The sequence below is a fragment of the Aspergillus fischeri genome, genomic scaffold, assembly GCF_000149645.3.
Source record: "Aspergillus fischeri NRRL 181 1099437636252 genomic scaffold, whole genome shotgun sequence".
NCBI lineage: Eukaryota > Fungi > Ascomycota > Eurotiomycetes > Eurotiales > Aspergillaceae > Aspergillus > Aspergillus fischeri.
Window position 1 is genome coordinate 1849735 of NW_001509768.1, and position 16244 is coordinate 1865978.

The 16244-nt window shown below is 50.9% G+C and overlaps 7 protein-coding genes across 7 annotated transcripts, besides 1 other annotated feature; 3 read left to right on the top strand and 4 right to left on the bottom strand.

Moving 5' to 3' along the window:
* Positions 1–142: 142 nt before the first annotated feature.
* Positions 143–1053, bottom strand: NFIA_068040 (sucrase/ferredoxin-like domain-containing protein; the record flags this gene model as incomplete). Its single annotated transcript, XM_001263531.1, has 2 exons — positions 143–721; positions 769–1053. The coding sequence occupies 2 exons, from the start codon at positions 1051–1053 to the stop codon at positions 143–145; spliced, it is 864 nt and encodes a 287-aa protein (XP_001263532.1).
* A 775-nt stretch (positions 1054–1828) lies between these two features.
* sld2 lies at positions 1829–3513 on the top strand (the record flags this gene model as incomplete). The annotated part of the gene is made up of 2 exons (XM_001263532.1): positions 1829–1970; positions 2045–3513. 2 exons carry the CDS (start codon positions 1829–1831, stop codon positions 3511–3513), a joined length of 1611 nt encoding a protein of 536 aa, XP_001263533.1.
* Positions 2009–2039: a microsatellite.
* A 179-nt stretch (positions 3514–3692) lies between the features above and the next one.
* On the bottom strand, positions 3693–4827 carry NFIA_068060 (RING finger domain protein; the record flags this gene model as incomplete). The annotated part of the gene is made up of 2 exons (XM_001263533.1): positions 3693–4564; positions 4617–4827. The coding sequence occupies 2 exons, from the start codon at positions 4825–4827 to the stop codon at positions 3693–3695; spliced, it is 1083 nt and encodes a 360-aa protein (XP_001263534.1).
* A 696-nt stretch (positions 4828–5523) lies between these two features.
* NFIA_068070 (rRNA 2'-O-methyltransferase fibrillarin-like protein) lies at positions 5524–7026 on the top strand (the record flags this gene model as incomplete). Its single annotated transcript, XM_001263534.1, has 3 exons — positions 5524–5574; positions 5628–5896; positions 5949–7026. The coding sequence occupies 3 exons, from the start codon at positions 5524–5526 to the stop codon at positions 7024–7026; spliced, it is 1398 nt and encodes a 465-aa protein (XP_001263535.1).
* A 1456-nt stretch (positions 7027–8482) lies between these two features.
* On the top strand, positions 8483–10608 carry NFIA_068080 (putative carboxylesterase; the record flags this gene model as incomplete). Its single annotated transcript, XM_001263535.1, has 2 exons — positions 8483–9415; positions 9466–10608. The coding sequence occupies 2 exons, from the start codon at positions 8483–8485 to the stop codon at positions 10606–10608; spliced, it is 2076 nt and encodes a 691-aa protein (XP_001263536.1).
* A 1078-nt stretch (positions 10609–11686) lies between these two features.
* NFIA_068090 (Fig1 domain-containing protein) lies at positions 11687–12651 on the bottom strand (the record flags this gene model as incomplete). Its single annotated transcript, XM_001263536.1, has 4 exons — positions 11687–12065; positions 12117–12444; positions 12497–12565; positions 12621–12651. The coding sequence occupies 4 exons, from the start codon at positions 12649–12651 to the stop codon at positions 11687–11689; spliced, it is 807 nt and encodes a 268-aa protein (XP_001263537.1).
* Positions 12652–13864: 1213 nt separating this feature from the next.
* NFIA_068100 (putative exonuclease) lies at positions 13865–15947 on the bottom strand (the record flags this gene model as incomplete). The annotated part of the gene is made up of 3 exons (XM_001263537.1): positions 13865–15680; positions 15732–15879; positions 15935–15947. The coding sequence occupies 3 exons, from the start codon at positions 15945–15947 to the stop codon at positions 13865–13867; spliced, it is 1977 nt and encodes a 658-aa protein (XP_001263538.1).
* Between the last annotated feature and the right edge of the window lie 297 nt (positions 15948–16244).

Consider the following 16244-nt stretch of genomic DNA (forward strand, 5'->3'; position numbering starts at 1 on the left):
TGAAGGATCGCTCGGCGCCTCAGCGCTATCAGCCGTGGCTGACGTGAAAGACATCCTGGTTAACTATCCCTCTCGTCTATTATTCCAGTTTCCATTTACATTAGTAAGGCTAAGGTTTCTTAACCACTCTACCATAATCCAATCACCAACTCGTCAATCCTCGAAGTCGATCAAACCCTCCTCTAAGCTGACTCTCCGGATGTACCACTTTGCCCTGCAAAAGGGTGTATTTCACAATGCCTTCGCAATGTTCCGGCCTGACCCGTGCCAGCCAGATCATCTGCTGCTCCTTCTTGCGATAAATCATAACATTAGCCGCGAATTTATGACCCCCGACATGTGAGACGAAGAATATCCCGACACCCCCGGGGCGCTCATCATGTGCATCGCGATATAGGTCAAGAGGACGCAGATGCCGTTCGAGCTCTTTCTTGATTAACGGTGCCGTGATCCCGCAACGGGCATCTCGCCTTTTATGCGAGCATAAAAGCACGACGTAATCATACTCGCACGGTCGTGAAATAAGTCCAGAGTCCGATTGTGAGGTTCCTGCGTCTTGCGGTGTGTCGATGTAGCGGTCAACCAGCTCTCGCACATCCGCGGGCTTCACGCAGTCCACAAACGTAAATGAAGGTAGAATCAGCACAGAATTTCCCTTAATTTCCTTCTCGGTCTCTAGATCCTCCGGCGAGCGGAGATTTGACGCAGATATCATCATTCTCTGGCTCTGTCAGAAGACGATACGTAAAACCCTGGCGAGATACGTACACCTTGTCGCGGCTTGACAGAGTCCAATGCTTCCATCAAACTGCCCTTTTCTTGCGTCACTCTTTCAACCCAGTCTGACTTTCCCGTAGCCACCAGCACGTGTGTATCGAATCGTTTGATGTGTCCGTAGAGCGGCGTCAAGCTCTCGATTTTCACCTTGGACGGAAATTCGACCGTGCAATCGGCGCAATCTTGCTTGCAGTCTGGTCCATCCTTTGTTGGATCAACGGTTGGAAAGATGTACTCTGTGTTGCGCTGACCAAATGATAAAAGTGCTCGTAACATCTTGGTGGGATCTGTGATCGCGATAGGGGTACTCCGTAGATGTTTATGACCACAAAATAGCGAGCTTATCTAACGGTCATCAAATAAATCTAAAGAACACATGCGACAATGGTCAAGGATGGTCTGATTACCACTCCTACTATAAATACCTTGAAATGCGTCAACTCCGAGCTGCATAAGACCGAAAATCCCGAGCTGGCGTTATCCCCGAAAGTTGCTGCCTCAAAGACCAGCTTCGGGCCAGAATATGTTCTCGGTCTGGAGATGCCCAATCACCGGTATTACTAGTAGTCATGGTGCATTTGACAGCATATAACTTATGTCGCATGTAGTTCAATATCTCTGCGAAATGCAAGGCGACTCGAGTACCTTACTGCGCTGTGACTGAGTACCTTTCAATACAGCTATCTCTGCTTCAGTATTTGCTAATTCACCTCTCAGTATGCACCAGCTACGCAGCCACAAAGGCACAATCAAATAAAGCAAGTTATCCCTAAATCCCAATTTACCTCAATTGCCTCAAGAGAACGCATGAGGATAACCCTCGAAAACTGCCCTATGCCCTATAATTTCCCGTTGAGGCTATCAGGTGACCGTTCAGTGGTAGTAACGCGCTACGTCACCCGCGCTTTCAAACCCGCGTTAATTGATTCGCGACCGCGTCAAGGGGCGGACGATTTGCCGTTCAGAAGAAATATGACTGAACACGTTGATATCTATTCTAGATATCCGTCATCGCGAAGATTTGATAGTCAATTGACACTCGAAATGAAAAATGGCAAGTGTCGCCATTTCTGAGATCGTGACTGAATCTGCCAATTTGCGCGCGGAATTGAAAGAGTGGGAGAGGGCATTTGCAGCGCAAAATGGTGGGAGGAAAGCAGAACGGAATGATATCAAGAAGGTTCCTGAGATCGGTATGATAGTCTACCTTTCAAGTTTAGGTAGGGGAAACTGACACTGCGTTATCATGACACTGCGTTATCAACAGCTGCCAAATACAAAGAGTACTCTCGACTGAAAGCACTCGAATCATCCTCGGCAAACCCAGACGACCCAAAGTCTGTCCAGCTAGAAGAACGGCCTAAAAAGCGCAAGCACACATCTAAGGACGGCCCGGATGCTACTCAGAATGCATCTACGCCACGAAAAACCGCCAAAGGTGCTTTCGAGACGCCGTCTAAGAATCGAATCTCGAATTCCCATCCTTCCCAGGTCGATCCTTATATCTCGCCTACGGCGTTGCGCAGACTCTTCAGTCCATCAACGCACCGTACACCGCTAAAAACAGCCATTGGTCCTACCCCTCAACGCGACGGAAAGGCTCTAGGTCTTTTCGACCTCTTGTCAGAATCTGGCGGAAGCACAGCAACGCCCTCAGCAGATCGCGTGGCAAGCGTACGTACCGCAAATGTCCAGACCCCGTCGAAACGAAAGACCATGGACACAATCATGGAAGAAGACGAAGACGGAGCAGAGGAGAGCCCAAGGGCCGGACGGACCCCCGCATCATCCGGGAAAAAGTGGATGCTGTCAGCGCTATTCGCGACCCCGACTACGCTGCGCTATTCCGCAATGGTTGAGGATCACAATCATATTACTGAGAGGAACCTGGGTCCTCCGACCAATCCCGAGGGCACCGCCAACGACGCGACCGGGTCCGAGACCCCGTCTTTCCTGCGACGGTCAAACTCAGCACGATACGCTACCTCTCACTCTGCCAATCCCAACGGCCTGAGTCCGATCGCTGTGCGCAAACCGCCACAATTCGTCGGAAAGGGTCTCTCTGCGCTCGTGCAAGGTCTGCGCGACATGGAAGAAGAACGCCTGGAAGACGAATTGGACGTCCTCCGCGAGATTGAGGCGGAGCAGGCAGCGCTGAACGTCGAAGTCGCTGATAGCCAGGCGCCCGCTGAAAACATCGGCCGGCCCTGGAAAAAGAAGGGGCAGAAACGTACAACGCGCAGGGTGCGCATGAAACCCGTCATCTCGAAGCCGCCCTCAAAGCCGCAGTCGACGTCGGACGATGAAAGCGAAAACCAGGCTGCTGGTGAGGATCCCGCGGAGCTTGCAGCAGTTCCCGAAACACAACAGCCGAGCACTCTCGACGCAGCCTTTGGTGAAAATCAAGATGAGGACTTTGACGACGAAGATGATCAAGTCTCCCTTCACACCATGTCGGAGCCAGACCTTGATTCCGATCCTGACTATGGGGATGATATCAAACCTGTTACTAAGAGCAAAAGCTTCTCGGAGAAGATGAAAGAAGCTATCGGGGTTGTCCAGCCACAGCCAGCAAAACGCCCGGCGAAGCCTACCCAGCCGGTGGTGGAAGAAGAGCAGACCAAGAAGGTTCGTGCGCGCAAGGTGAACCCGGAGGCGCACGCAAACTACCGCTCTTTGAAGATTCGAAACAAGAACAGTAAAGGCCGGGGCGCTGGACGCTTTCGCAGGAGATAGGCGGCGGGGAATTGGCCACGCAAGGTCTGCATCTACAGTACTCACGAGGAATGACTACAACACATAAGCATTGAAGATACCATTTGGCCATATATGCATTAGTCTATGTTTATAGCGTTATTCTATTTGGCATGCTTCATTATTCCGTAACATAAGTGATCTTCAAGCGCTTCCGCGAATTAGTCAGGAATATATCTGTCCCGTGCATATTGTAGCCGTCTCGCTTGCGCCAAGGCATCTCTCGATCTACCTGGTGGTTGGTACCCCCGGGGACGATGGGGTTTTGATACTCTCCCGCGAAATGAGCGTTGTGCGCCTCGGTAGACCGGAGTCGCGGTCCGATCAGAGACCTCGGAGTCTCCACTAGCTGGGCGAGCCAAAGGGCCACCAGGAGTACTATCCTCGTACTGAACATGGCGATCCCAATCCTCCAGAGACGTATAAGGACTCCGCAACCAGGCCTGCAACTCATGCAAGAACAAGCGCGCATTGTCTCTTCCTAGGAAATCGCGCAAGAGCTCTTCCGCCTGCCCCGCACTGCCCTTGATATCAACAGTGCGGAGAATCGCAATAACGTACTCGAGTAAAAACTCGGCATTATTCCCTCGTCGGCTCTCAAGGCGCTGCTGACCAGGCCGAGCCACCCGACTAGGGCCTGGTTCAGCCTGCCCTTCCGGATTCAAGAAAGCAAACACCCGAAGCTCGCGCCGGATCCATTTCCGTGCCCGAGAGACCAGCTCCTCGTCACGATTGAACGATTCTGGTGATAGTTCGCGGTACTGGGAGAGTCGGTTCGAGCCGACTCTTAGAGAGTAAAGCTGATGACGGTAGACATATTGCCGCCGTATAATGGGATCGTCCGGCTCTCGAGGTCGTGGGCTTTCTGCGGGGCGCCGTCGGTGGCGAGGACCACGGGGTAACAGCCCTCGGTGTTGAGGAGGTATAGAGACGGGCGCATTGGCAGCGGATGGAGGAACCGGAGGTAGTTTGTAAAACTTCGGTCCTTGGGGGTTCTCAAGCTCGTACTTGACAGTGTGAACATCACTCTTGCCTAGGAAGGTCAGTATAAAGCGAGGGTCGATTGCAGAGATAGGGAGGCATACATAACGGACAGTTGCGGCGCTGTTCCAGCCAGCTCACGATACATAAAAAGTCAAAATTTGCATGTGCGCAAGGCACCGTGACAGCTGGTTCTGTGATAGCTTCCAGGCAGATGACGCACGGGTTAGCCACCTCGTCGCCATTGTCCTCTTGCGCTACTTCTTGGAGCGTCTTCTGCAGGATCTCCTGTCGCACGTCGACATCACCAGACATCAGACATTAGAATGATTTTCAAATCAAGGGAATCGATCTCTGAGTTTTGGTGAGATGAATGTCATCGGCGAAGAAAGAGCCGCTCAGTTGATACTGCTACTCCGGGCGGAGGTCACGTTGTGGCGGGAAAAACCAAAACCTGCGGAGAGTCGACTTCCTTGAGATTCACCAACGCAACTCGCAACGCTGGAACGCTGGAGCCATGGTGGAAAAATGATGAGGTCTGCCAAATCTGCCATCGCTGAAAATTACTTTGCTCCTCTTAGCTCTGCCGCAAGCATGGCACGAGGGAGAGCCAATGGAAATGGCTTCTTGAACCATGCGAATGGCAATCAACTTATCTCACGTACCATAACAGGGTTGAAGCGCTGGTCCATCATCAATAAAGATTTACCAGGTGGGAGATTTGTTTTCACCTGGGCTAAATTTCTTGAACTCCTCTACTAACTCTCTCCATACAACAGCGGTTTCGCAGGTAAGAGCTATTCATGTTTACGACTTCGACAACACCTGTGAGAGCTCCCGTTCGCAGTTGCCTCTGTATATCGAAGCTCATATTGTGCAGTATTCCTGAGTCCCTTGCCGAATCCGCAACTTTGGAATGGCCCGACGATCGGATTTCTACAAAGTCTTGAAAGCTTCACAAACGGAGGATGGTGGCACGACCCGGCATTGCTCGCAGCTACAGGAGAAGGCATGGAAAAGGAGGAGCCACGAGCTTGGGATGGCTGGTGGAATGAACAGATTGTGTGACTTGAAATGTCTTGGATGGTTTGATATGGTTCGCTGACTGGCCGCAGGTACGGCTGGTCAAGCTGAGTATGGAGCAGAAGGACGCCCTCACAGTACTTCTGACGGGCCGAAGTGAGAATGGCTTCGCGGATATTATTCGGCGCATGGTGGACAGCAGAAAGCTGGAATTTGACCTCATCTGTCTCAAGCCTGAAGTGGGACCCAACAGCGAACGCTTTTCAACCACCATGGAGTTCAAGCAGACCTTCCTTCAAGACCTCGTTCTCACTTATGAGCAGGCCGACGAGATTAGGGTCTATGAAGATCGAGTGAAACAGTAAGCCTTCTGTCAGACGTCCTTGCCTCAGAGATTACTCATTCGTTCCTAGTGTCAAGGGCTTCCGAGACTTCTTCGAGGATTTGAACAGGTCGCTGCAGGTTGTGCCAGCACCGCGGAAGCCGATCAATGCAGAGGTGATCCAGGTCGCGGAAGGATGCACCTTCCTCTCCCCTGTAGTTGAAACTGCCGAGGTACAGCGTATGATCAATTCCCACAATAAGTCAATCCGCCAAGCTACATCGAATGCGACTCGGTCGCCATATGGTCGTCTGCGCATCAAGCGCACCATCTTCTACACTGGATATCTCATATCTAACGCAGACTCGAATCGGTTGATCAGCCAACTACTGACCCCGCTTCTGCCCTCTGGGCTTGCTGAATCCAATGATCTGAAATATATGGCTAATAGTATCCTCATTACCCCGCGCCCTGCCCCTCGATCTATTCTGAACAAGGTCGGCGGCATTGGCAAGAAGCTCACCTGGCAGGTCACTGGGACCGCCGTCTTTGAGAACAAGGTGTGGGCTGCTCGAGTGGCCCCTGTTCCCGCGACAGAGAAGTACTACACAGAGAATCCACTGCCCGTGATAGTTCTAGCTGTGCGCAAAGGCGCGCGTCCTATTGATGCAGGCAAGATTCAGAACTGGCATCCTGTACCAGCAGAGAAAGCTTTGACTTTTGAAACTGTCGTCGGTGAGAAAGTTGTTTTGCGTGTGGAAGAAGAGAATCCCCATGAGGGCGAATGGGAGAGTCAGTTCTTGAACAAGAACCGCAAGAGACGCCATCAGCAAGAACGTGATCAGGACATCCTGTATCCGCAATCCAGTCAGAATGATGAGCCGCTATCCCAGACGAGGCCACAGCCATACTATAATTCCCGTTATGGTGGGAACAGCCGCCATCATGATGACGGACCGCGACGTGGTGGCTCGCACCGCGGTGGTCGCGGCCGGGGAGGAGCGCCACGTGGTAAGGGCCACTCAAGTCGAGGAGGCGCGCGTGGTCGGGGCCGTGGGCGCGATGGCGGTCCTGCTGGCTATCGATCCTTGGACGATCACGCTGGATATGATGGCGGTTACGAAGACAAGCCTGGACCGGGCGGTGCTGGACCCGTCATGAACTACTAATACTGAGCTGGCGATTAGGGTTTATTTCCATGGGAATTGCTGCATCTTATCTGTCATTGATAACATCCATTGTTCCTGTGGTCGATCTCGGCGTCGGAGTCTTTCTGGGGTGTGAAATGATGCTTTTCAATTGATTGATTCAGCATGGCCGTCTTTTATACTCGCTTTTTTGCCATCCTTTGAGAATCTTAATACCTGACGTCTGGGTCGAAATGCATTCACCAGACATTATGTTGAAGAACACCAGCCATTGCATTTCTCATATTCTCTGACAATTAGCAACTAGATGTAGTCATGACATATATGAAACTTGTCTTTCTCTACCTGTTACATCCTACTGTGTCACATGTTTCTGTCTGTCGGTTTTGGCTGGTCAGTCGCAGCTACCGAGAATCATTGGAATATGCAATTGAAGACCGCTGCAGGAAGCAGACTGCAGAAACAACCATGCATCATTCCATCAGATCATCGGATATTTTGCCTGAAGAGTGGCGTTCTCTTCCTTTCTTTCTTGTTGAATAACTACATAGATATTTATCCAGGATCTGCCTGTCTGAAAAAGCTAAAACCCCCGAGTCTTCAAGAAGGATCAAAGGAAGATCGAAGCGTCCACTACCGTCTCCATGTCTATCCAGACTACTACTCGCTGTCCTCCCCTAAGATCTACTTATCCTTTACAACACCTTCCCCAGATGATCAGACCTTCTCAATGCAACAAACATCCTCGCGCACATTCGGTCCCTGGAATCTAGACCTTTCCTGTTTGTCCAACCTGACTCGTTGCATTTCCGCCGCTTGTGGAATCCACTATATTAGCGCCATGTGGCTAATTAGACCCCTCTTGACTGTTAACCAGACCCAATCTAGGGGAAATGAGTTCATCTCGTTCAGGAACAAGTGTAACCCCAAACTTTGGCTGGAGTCTCAGGGGCCGCACTGACGCCGTACTCGAACCGGTCGATTCTTCGTTGGTCGGCTGTACTGCAGAATCGGGATGTCTGGTGACTCCCTTTCGAGGGTCGAGATGAGTCCTCGGCTAAAGTTGGACTCCCACGATGGCTAGGAGACAAATACGAGTTAATCCTCCATTGCGCTCGGCTTTAATACAGGCCCTTCGCCTTGGGGGCCTTATTCTCGTCGATTTTAGCCCCAGACGGCCAATCAGCATGCTTCCGGACTGAAGTCCCATTCCCTACCGGCTGATTTCCGTTTCCAGGTGACTCCACGGGTTTGTGGGTGATTCCCCTAGTTCTACTTGCGATTTATTCAGAATCTGCAGGGACTTCAAATAAATGGAGCATCCTCGTAACTCTTGCGGGGAGGACTTCTGACAAAGGGCCATTTGTGAGGTGTCGCTTTACTGTCGAACAATACTTCTCCCGAGCAGGAACTGTCGATCAGACGTCTTTCCTATTGCTTCGATACAAGACGATGGTATGAGAATCCATCAATCAACATGATAAAAACGATGATGCGTTCCTTCATCCTTGGGAGTATTGTCCCTACTGTGCTCGGACTCGTAGCGCAGCATGTTTCTGTGGCCAACGAGAAGACTTCTCTCACGCTCCTCTATCAGAACAATCTGAATGCATCGGACGCCTCAAACCACATCAGTGCAATCCTACTTGACCCAATGCACCAGCACGATGTGCGTGAAGCATGTCGGCAATTTGGAGAGACGCTGATCTCCCAAACAAGCCTTCGAGACCACAAAGAGGATTTCAAGCATCTGTTTTCATGGCTTGCACACACAGGAAAAACAAAAGCGGACGCACACTTTTATATTCGTGAAGGCATGCTGTCTGTTCCCAAAGACTCGGATGATTTTGCTGTCTCCAGCTTTCCACGTCGGAATGCAAGGCTTCCCGTTTTGTGCACCCAGACCGGCAACGATTTCGTGATTGAGGACGCAGACAGTCGTCTGAAGCAGCTGCGAGTAATGTCCGAAGGCAACTCGTATATTGGCTTCCGTGATCAAAAGTCGTTTCGCTTCTTAGGTATTCCGTATGCCGACCCTCCTCGGCGCTTCAAGCACGCAACACCCTATTCGCACAGAGAGAAAACCATCCGCGCGACCAACTACGGTTCTGCATGTGCTCAGAGCAGTGGCGGTAGTGAAGACTGTCTATACCTGAACATTCAAACCCCATACATACCAAAGAAGGGGTCGCGAGAGGGCCTGAAGCCTGTCATGTTCTGGATTCATGGCGGTGGCTTTACTGGAGGAACAGGTGCTGATCCGCTTACGGACGGTGGTAACCTGGCATCACGCGAGGATCTTGTGGTTGTCACATTCAACTATCGGCTGTCAACTCTGGGATTTCTGGCTATTCCTGGGACTGATATTACCGGAAACTATGGAGTCTCAGACCAGATTCTTGCCCTTGAGGTACTATTCCCACTTCTCCATATACATGTCTCCGAGACTAACAGTCACAGTGGACTATTAAGAATATCGCGCAATTCGGGGGTGATCCAAAGAAGATCACCATCATCGGTGAATCGGCTGGCGCCGGCTCGGTCAGAGTGCTACTAGGTTCTCCTCCAGCTTCAGGGAAGTTCCAAGGCGCCATTGCCATGTCGAACCTGGGCGGCGGTGCTGGGCTAGGGCTGGAGAGCGACTACGCAACGACATACAGTTCATATCTCACAACCGACGAGTCCTATAAGCTTGCGGGTCCGCAAATCTTCTCTGAAGCAGGCTGCAACAGCGGCAGTCTTGAACATAAGATCTCTTGCCTTAGGCGTGTTCCTGCATCAACCCTTGTTGGATTACAGACTGTTGCGCGTTATGTCGTCCAAGACGGCCATTATGTGACAACAAAGGAGCTTGATCTACTTCGGAAAGAGGCCATCACTTCTAACGTACCGGTCATGTTCGGCATTGTCGCCAACGACGGCGCTTCGTTCAGCACGTACCCCAAAGCTCCTGTTAGTTCCGAGCTTGAAGGCATCCAAGCAGCCCTAGGTATCAGTGAGAAATACGCACAGTCCCTCATCGACTCGGGCCTATTCCCATACCACAACACCGGCAACGTGACTCTAGACTCTTTCAACGTCTCCCAACGGGTAGCGACAGACTTGCAATTCCGCTGTATCGATCAGGCAACTGTCTTTGCTGGTGTTACCTCTGGGGTGTTCCAACCTTCATACTTTTATCAGATACAGAGGACAACCGGTGGCTACGACCCTAACAACCTCGGCGGCCCTCCCGCAACGCCAGAGTTCCCGAACGGTGACCCAGAGCTGCCCTATTTCCGCCTCCATGGCGCAGACCTGCCTTGGGTCTTTGGAACGCTAACCACCCTGCGCGAACCCCTCGACCTCTTTTCCATGCAGCTCGTGTCTGCCTACTTTGCCGAGTTTGTTCGATCAGGCCAACCGAACCCTGCGCCGGAGTACCTCCAGGCGCGCGGGTATAAGCAGACGCTGGACGCCGTCAACAATTTCGATCGATGGGAGCCGGTGTCTCACTCCGAGGGCCCATTGCAGCTCCTCGATTATCCTAGTGTGAAAGCCCCTTTCCAGGATCTGGCACAGTGCGAATTCTTGGGTTACCCGATCACGTATTATTTCCGTTAATTTGGCCAATTGCCAAGTGATTTGACCAGGTCCATTGGATTGGTTATCGCATTACCACATTCCAATCGGATCCGACTTCACCTACAAGTCAACGCAAAGAAAACAACAGATCTAATACATTGACGGGGTCGTCGTCGACAACGTGCTTGCAAAGCATTTCAGGCCCACATTACTGTTCCCACCATGTACAGATATGCCACGAGCACTGACCAGAACTAGATCAGCAGATTTGCAGATCTACAATCCATCTGAAGTGAATGCCTGCATGATCAGCACCCTGCTGGAAGCTATGACAAGGCCCTGTCATTTCTACTTGGACTTTACGAAGACTTGGAGGATTAAGTACAAATGAAGCTCATATATAACATTTTCTTGTTGATACACCCACACTATCATATTGGCCTTCGTCATATGGAGTACAACCTGAGCTATAGGCCGCTGGGGTGTTGGACACCCCATTCCTCGCTCTGCAAATCAATAATTCATATAATGTATAGTTATAGTTCAAGGATCAGGTCAGTTAGTTAGTTCATGGCAGGAGGGGTGTGATCCCATTTGTCTACATGATCCGCAAGACATGCAAATATATGTATCACTTGGTAGCATAAATTCATCTATCATCTTGATTCATATGGTAATTGTTGAATCATTGTCGAACATTGACATGCAAGCACACAGATCCCCCAACCAGAAGAAGTCATCACCCTGTTATGTCCATTTCCCATCCGTGTCGAGTGATGACTCAAATACCGCACAAGTCAAGAAAGAAGCAGAAACAAAGGGGGATCATCTTTTATACATGTTAAGAAATCAAAAAAAATCCGTCACAAGTCATCTAACAAAGGCTGATGTACACCTGCAATTTCCAAGTGCCTGTGGAAGACAGCCTAATTCGTCCTGTAGACGTAACAGGACGTCCCTTTCATGAATCTTGTAGTTCCTTTCCATACCCGTTTCCCAATCCCAGTTGTCATATTATTCGTGTGCCTTTCGTGAAAACATGACGATCAATTAAACATGGAACATGCGTCGTAAAAAAAAAAAATCAAAAATGCAAGAGTGCTGCGAATTGTGGCGCTTATTCTTCATCCGTCAACTGCTTTAGCAGTTTGATGCTCAGGATCATCACCAAGAGACCTATCGTTACGACCACTAAGAGGACGAAGCCGAACCAGCCAAGCACCATTGCGGACGTTCCAACTCCTGACTTGACGCTCCCGTTGCCCATGTCCTGCGCTATTGTCGTTGCAGCAACTGATGCTGTATGCTGCCATAGGACCGACACAAGCACAAAGACGGATGCGACGAAGATAAGCGCCAAGGCAGTTTGGGACACGGGGCGCGAGGGAAATGGTTTGACCTCTCGTTCTGAGCCGGTGGAATCGATCTCTTCGTGCCAGCCGGGAAATGTGGCCAGGAGGATAAAGCAGAGAAAGGCCAAGATGACCGCAACGATACTGGACGAGTCAGCAAATGCCGCACGGACAGACGGGGCTCAAAGGACTTACAGCAAATAAGGGAACACGACTGCGTCCTTGAATGTCGATGCCACCCAGATTAGATTCAATGGATCTTGGTCGACGGTTACAATCTCAGCCAATGCCGTGGCGTTTGAGTTGCAGATGTAGGCTCCGCCTTCTGGTTGAACGCAGATACCAAAATATCCCACGCGGACCTCCATTTCGGCACCACCAACAATATTTGCCGTCGCTGTCACCACGCCAGGGTCCACCTGCGCCTTGTCGAAGACTGGACTATAACGCTCATAGTATAAAGATATCAGAAAGATATCCGGTATTTGTGGTGATGATGATGAACATCCGGCCAGTAGTAAGGCTAGGGCAAGTTAGCGACATTCCGCACGACATGTGGCAGACGGAGAACTCACAGAGAAGAATGATCGCCACAGCAATGATAATCATGAGCACATGATGATAACCGATCATTGGAATAAACCCTGATGCATAGTCAGTATACTCGAATCCTAAGTAACTGGGAAGGGCACCGCATACGGGCAAGCCCGGCGCCAATTCTGACAGCCATTGCGAGAGCAGATTTGGATCTCCCGTGCGCCTTTCCTTCACACTGAGTAACTCACTTCTCGGACTCCCGAGAAGGAGTGCCTATAGCGCCGCTGCTGGTCACTATACGGCGAAGGCAGCGGTCACCAGACGTTCCTGAGAGAGTCGAACTTGGTGGCGGGCAGGTTGACTCCGAGTACAGTCACTATTGTGTGCGGATCTTGATCACTGAGATAAGATAAGATGTTCAGATGAGTTGACAATGCTGTGACAACGTGGTATGGAATGTGGATGTTGTGGATCGAAGCTCGGATGGGTCACTCGAATTGTTCAATGCGATCTAGTTGACGAACTTGACGGAGCCTTTCAAAGAATGTGGCTTCTTTCAAGGAATGACACCTGATTACTCATTCAAGATGGTCAGGATCTCAACTCAAAGCAGTCTGTAATATCAGATCTGGCGAAGATAGGTATGTGCCAAAAGCAGGCAAGTATGAGAGAGGGTATAATTAGGAAGAAGAATGGAGGGGAAAGAGAGGGAAGGGAGCGTAGCTGGACAATTCCACAATTTCGGCCTAAACCTCCTTCTCTGCTTCTAATTTTTCACAACGAAGAGACAGTTACAGCATCAGGGTCCTGACGATGACACAAATGATGATGATGCTGTGCTGTACCTGGTGGCTGGGAGACTTGACTCCATACAATGCAGGAGGCTGGGCCAACGCCTTTTGTTTACGCCGCCCGTTCCCCGGTAACCATGCCCGACCGCCTGCGCTTTCAGGCAGCCCCGCTAGTGCCCATCCAGACCAGATTGACCCGCTCAGAGGGCTATGCCTTGATAGGTCTAGCGCCATGGCTTATCAGTAACATCATCGATCCAGCCTCGCGATTTTCAGGTGTCGAGAACTCCACTGCCAACAATAGACAGGCGCAATAAGATTAAAAGCTATCGAACTGTTCGTTGTAAGTCTCAGTGATAAGAAAAAAACCAAGGGCGGATCTGTTCTGTATGTATATTACTCCAATTTAACCATGTCTTTTCTCTTGCAACGTCTAACACCTCCCAAACTTTTTAGCCCAACAAGAGCGCCCAATTCAGATATGGGTATACCAAAAGTATCAATGCAAAATAGTAGGATGCAAGTCGTCCCAAGTACGCCGTTGTACTCCGTTGAGTTAATGTTCACTCCATGCAAACCAACAGAATCTGCTCCAACAACCGGAGTACCTCTCTGTTATCTGGCATACAAGAACTGTTCCAGATTAACCGGCTCCTGCGGTTTGTTGGTATCATCGCCATCATCTTCGTCGTCAGTGTTCGGAATAATCAAGTCTTCGCTGCCCTGAGTAGAGGTTGTCGCTGAACGTTCAACCAGGCTGGGAGGGATGAATGCCTTTGTCTGGGGCAGGGCATTCACAGATCGAGAACGAGCAAGAGCAGTTTGACCAAGGCGCTGCAAGGGAGTGAGCCGACGCCGTGGGGAAGGACCAGACGAGGTTGACAACATCAGATCGCGGGACGCGCCAGAGTTACGCTCGTTAGACTGGGGCTTGAAGACGTAATTTGACAGCACTGGTTTGCCATCTTTCTCGTCTGACATAGACGATCCGGGCGGATCAACGCCTTCCTTGGAGTCGCTGGACCTGTGATCGGGGTCAGGTAGGTGGGTCATTATTTGCTCTGCGAGCTCATCGGAGAAAACTTCCAACGTCGATTTGCGTTTGGTTCGAGCAGCCTTCGAGCCACTTGGACTAGAGCTGTTGGTGCAAGGCGCGAAGAAACGACTGCGGCAGTCTGCACGCTCCGGTAAGCTTTCTTCCTCTGTGTCGGCGCAAAGGCGTTGCCGTTTGGCGGGTTGAAAAGTCGACGCTTTAGCCGCGCGAGCCAAGAAAGAGGTACGCTCCACACTTCTGACTAGGGGACTTGATAAACGGTTGGAGGAATCCAGGGCAGACGCCGACCTAATAACGCCTGGCCGCGATGGCGCAGGACTACTCTCCCAAGAACTATTGGCATGACGCTCTAGCAGTCGTTGCTGACTCGGAGACGGCGTTAGACTGTTGGGGTCTAGTTCAGCCAACGGCATCCGCTTTGGAGTAAAGAATGCGCTGATGGGCTTCTTTGGCTTTAACTCTGCCGCAGAGCCGAGCGTCTGCCGCCGAGTAATTCCGCTTGCCATCTTCCCAGGAGCTGGGGGTTTTAGCACAATTTGCTTTTTCGTCGTTGGATCCAAGTCGCCAAGTGCAACACCGAGCGCGATTTCTGCATCCACATCGCGACCGATGAAAGGCAGTTCCTCCAGGTTCACATCCTTTTCGGGCTGAGTCAGAGGGACGAGCTTGCCGGCCTTAGGACAGAAAACTCTCTGGTATAGGAATGTGAGCTCCGCTTGCTTGAAATTCTCAAGGTAATCAGCGGGAACGTGAAATTGACCGTCAAATTGCAGCATACGAAGTGCTTTCTCAACGTTCTTGTACTTTCGTATGCTCCGATAAGCTGTTTTCAGGCCCATTCTGGGGATGTTGGGAAGATAATCGCAGCCACTAAGGATACACATTCGTCGGAAGTCAGCATCTGTCCATCCTATCAAGCTGACCTCGCGACAGGCCGTGAAGTCTGCTCGATTAATCTCAATGCAATCGCCATGTTGGTCGAGTTTAGACAGCAATCTCTTGGCGCCGAAGACAAGTAAATCCGAGTCTTCAGATATGATCCCATTGATGATGCCCTGCCGTTCAAGATATACCAACTGTGCATCTGCCTCGTACGGCGCGACGACGTATTGGACTTCCATCTTCTTCAGTTCCTCGATCAATTGGCGAGCCATATAAGGAGTCACATCCACGGCCTTCTGTAGTTCCTGGTAGGCCTCTGCCATACGGCCCTTCCGTTGAAGCTCCAATCCAAGAGCCTTACTCGCCTGCCGCTTCTGAAGCCGCTCGGACTCGGTACCGGATTTACTGGGGAGATTGTCTCCATCGAAGACAAGGTACGGGGTTACCCCGAAGTAGAGGAGCATGCGGACACGATTGAGGACGAAATCAACATGTCTGGAGAAAAATTAGTCATGCCCTCGCGGAGCCGCTTGGTTGATCACATACTTTGTTGTAGGCCTGTCGAGAACGAGATCAACAGCACAGGCAACAGTGCCGCGATGTAGCCAGCCATACGCATCTACCCCGAGGGTTTGCCCTTTGAACTTTTTCACGTGACATGGCTTCTGAATTGATTTGAGAAGGCCGTGGAGTCCTGCATAGTGAATTAGTTTCTTTGCCATTCATCATGGCGAAGGGGGAAAGCCAACCTTTAATGCCCATGGTGGGCACTCTTGCAGCAAAGGCAAGACACTCCTGCCGTTCACCTAACCGGCCAAGACGGGCATCAGCTCTGGCGTTGTTAGGCTGAAGGTTCGAAGAGTTTGAGTGCGTGGGGTGCTGGGATACCGCGTTCCTATAAAAGAGGGATCAACGACAGTAGTCAGCCACCCTGAACATCAGACCAGAGACAAGATGCTGGGCCCTGACAACGAGGCTGGAATGTTTGTTCCTTCTCGTTCCCCATCGACGCGCGAACGCGGTATATTGATAGAGCAGCTCTGATTGGGTCGAGGGAGG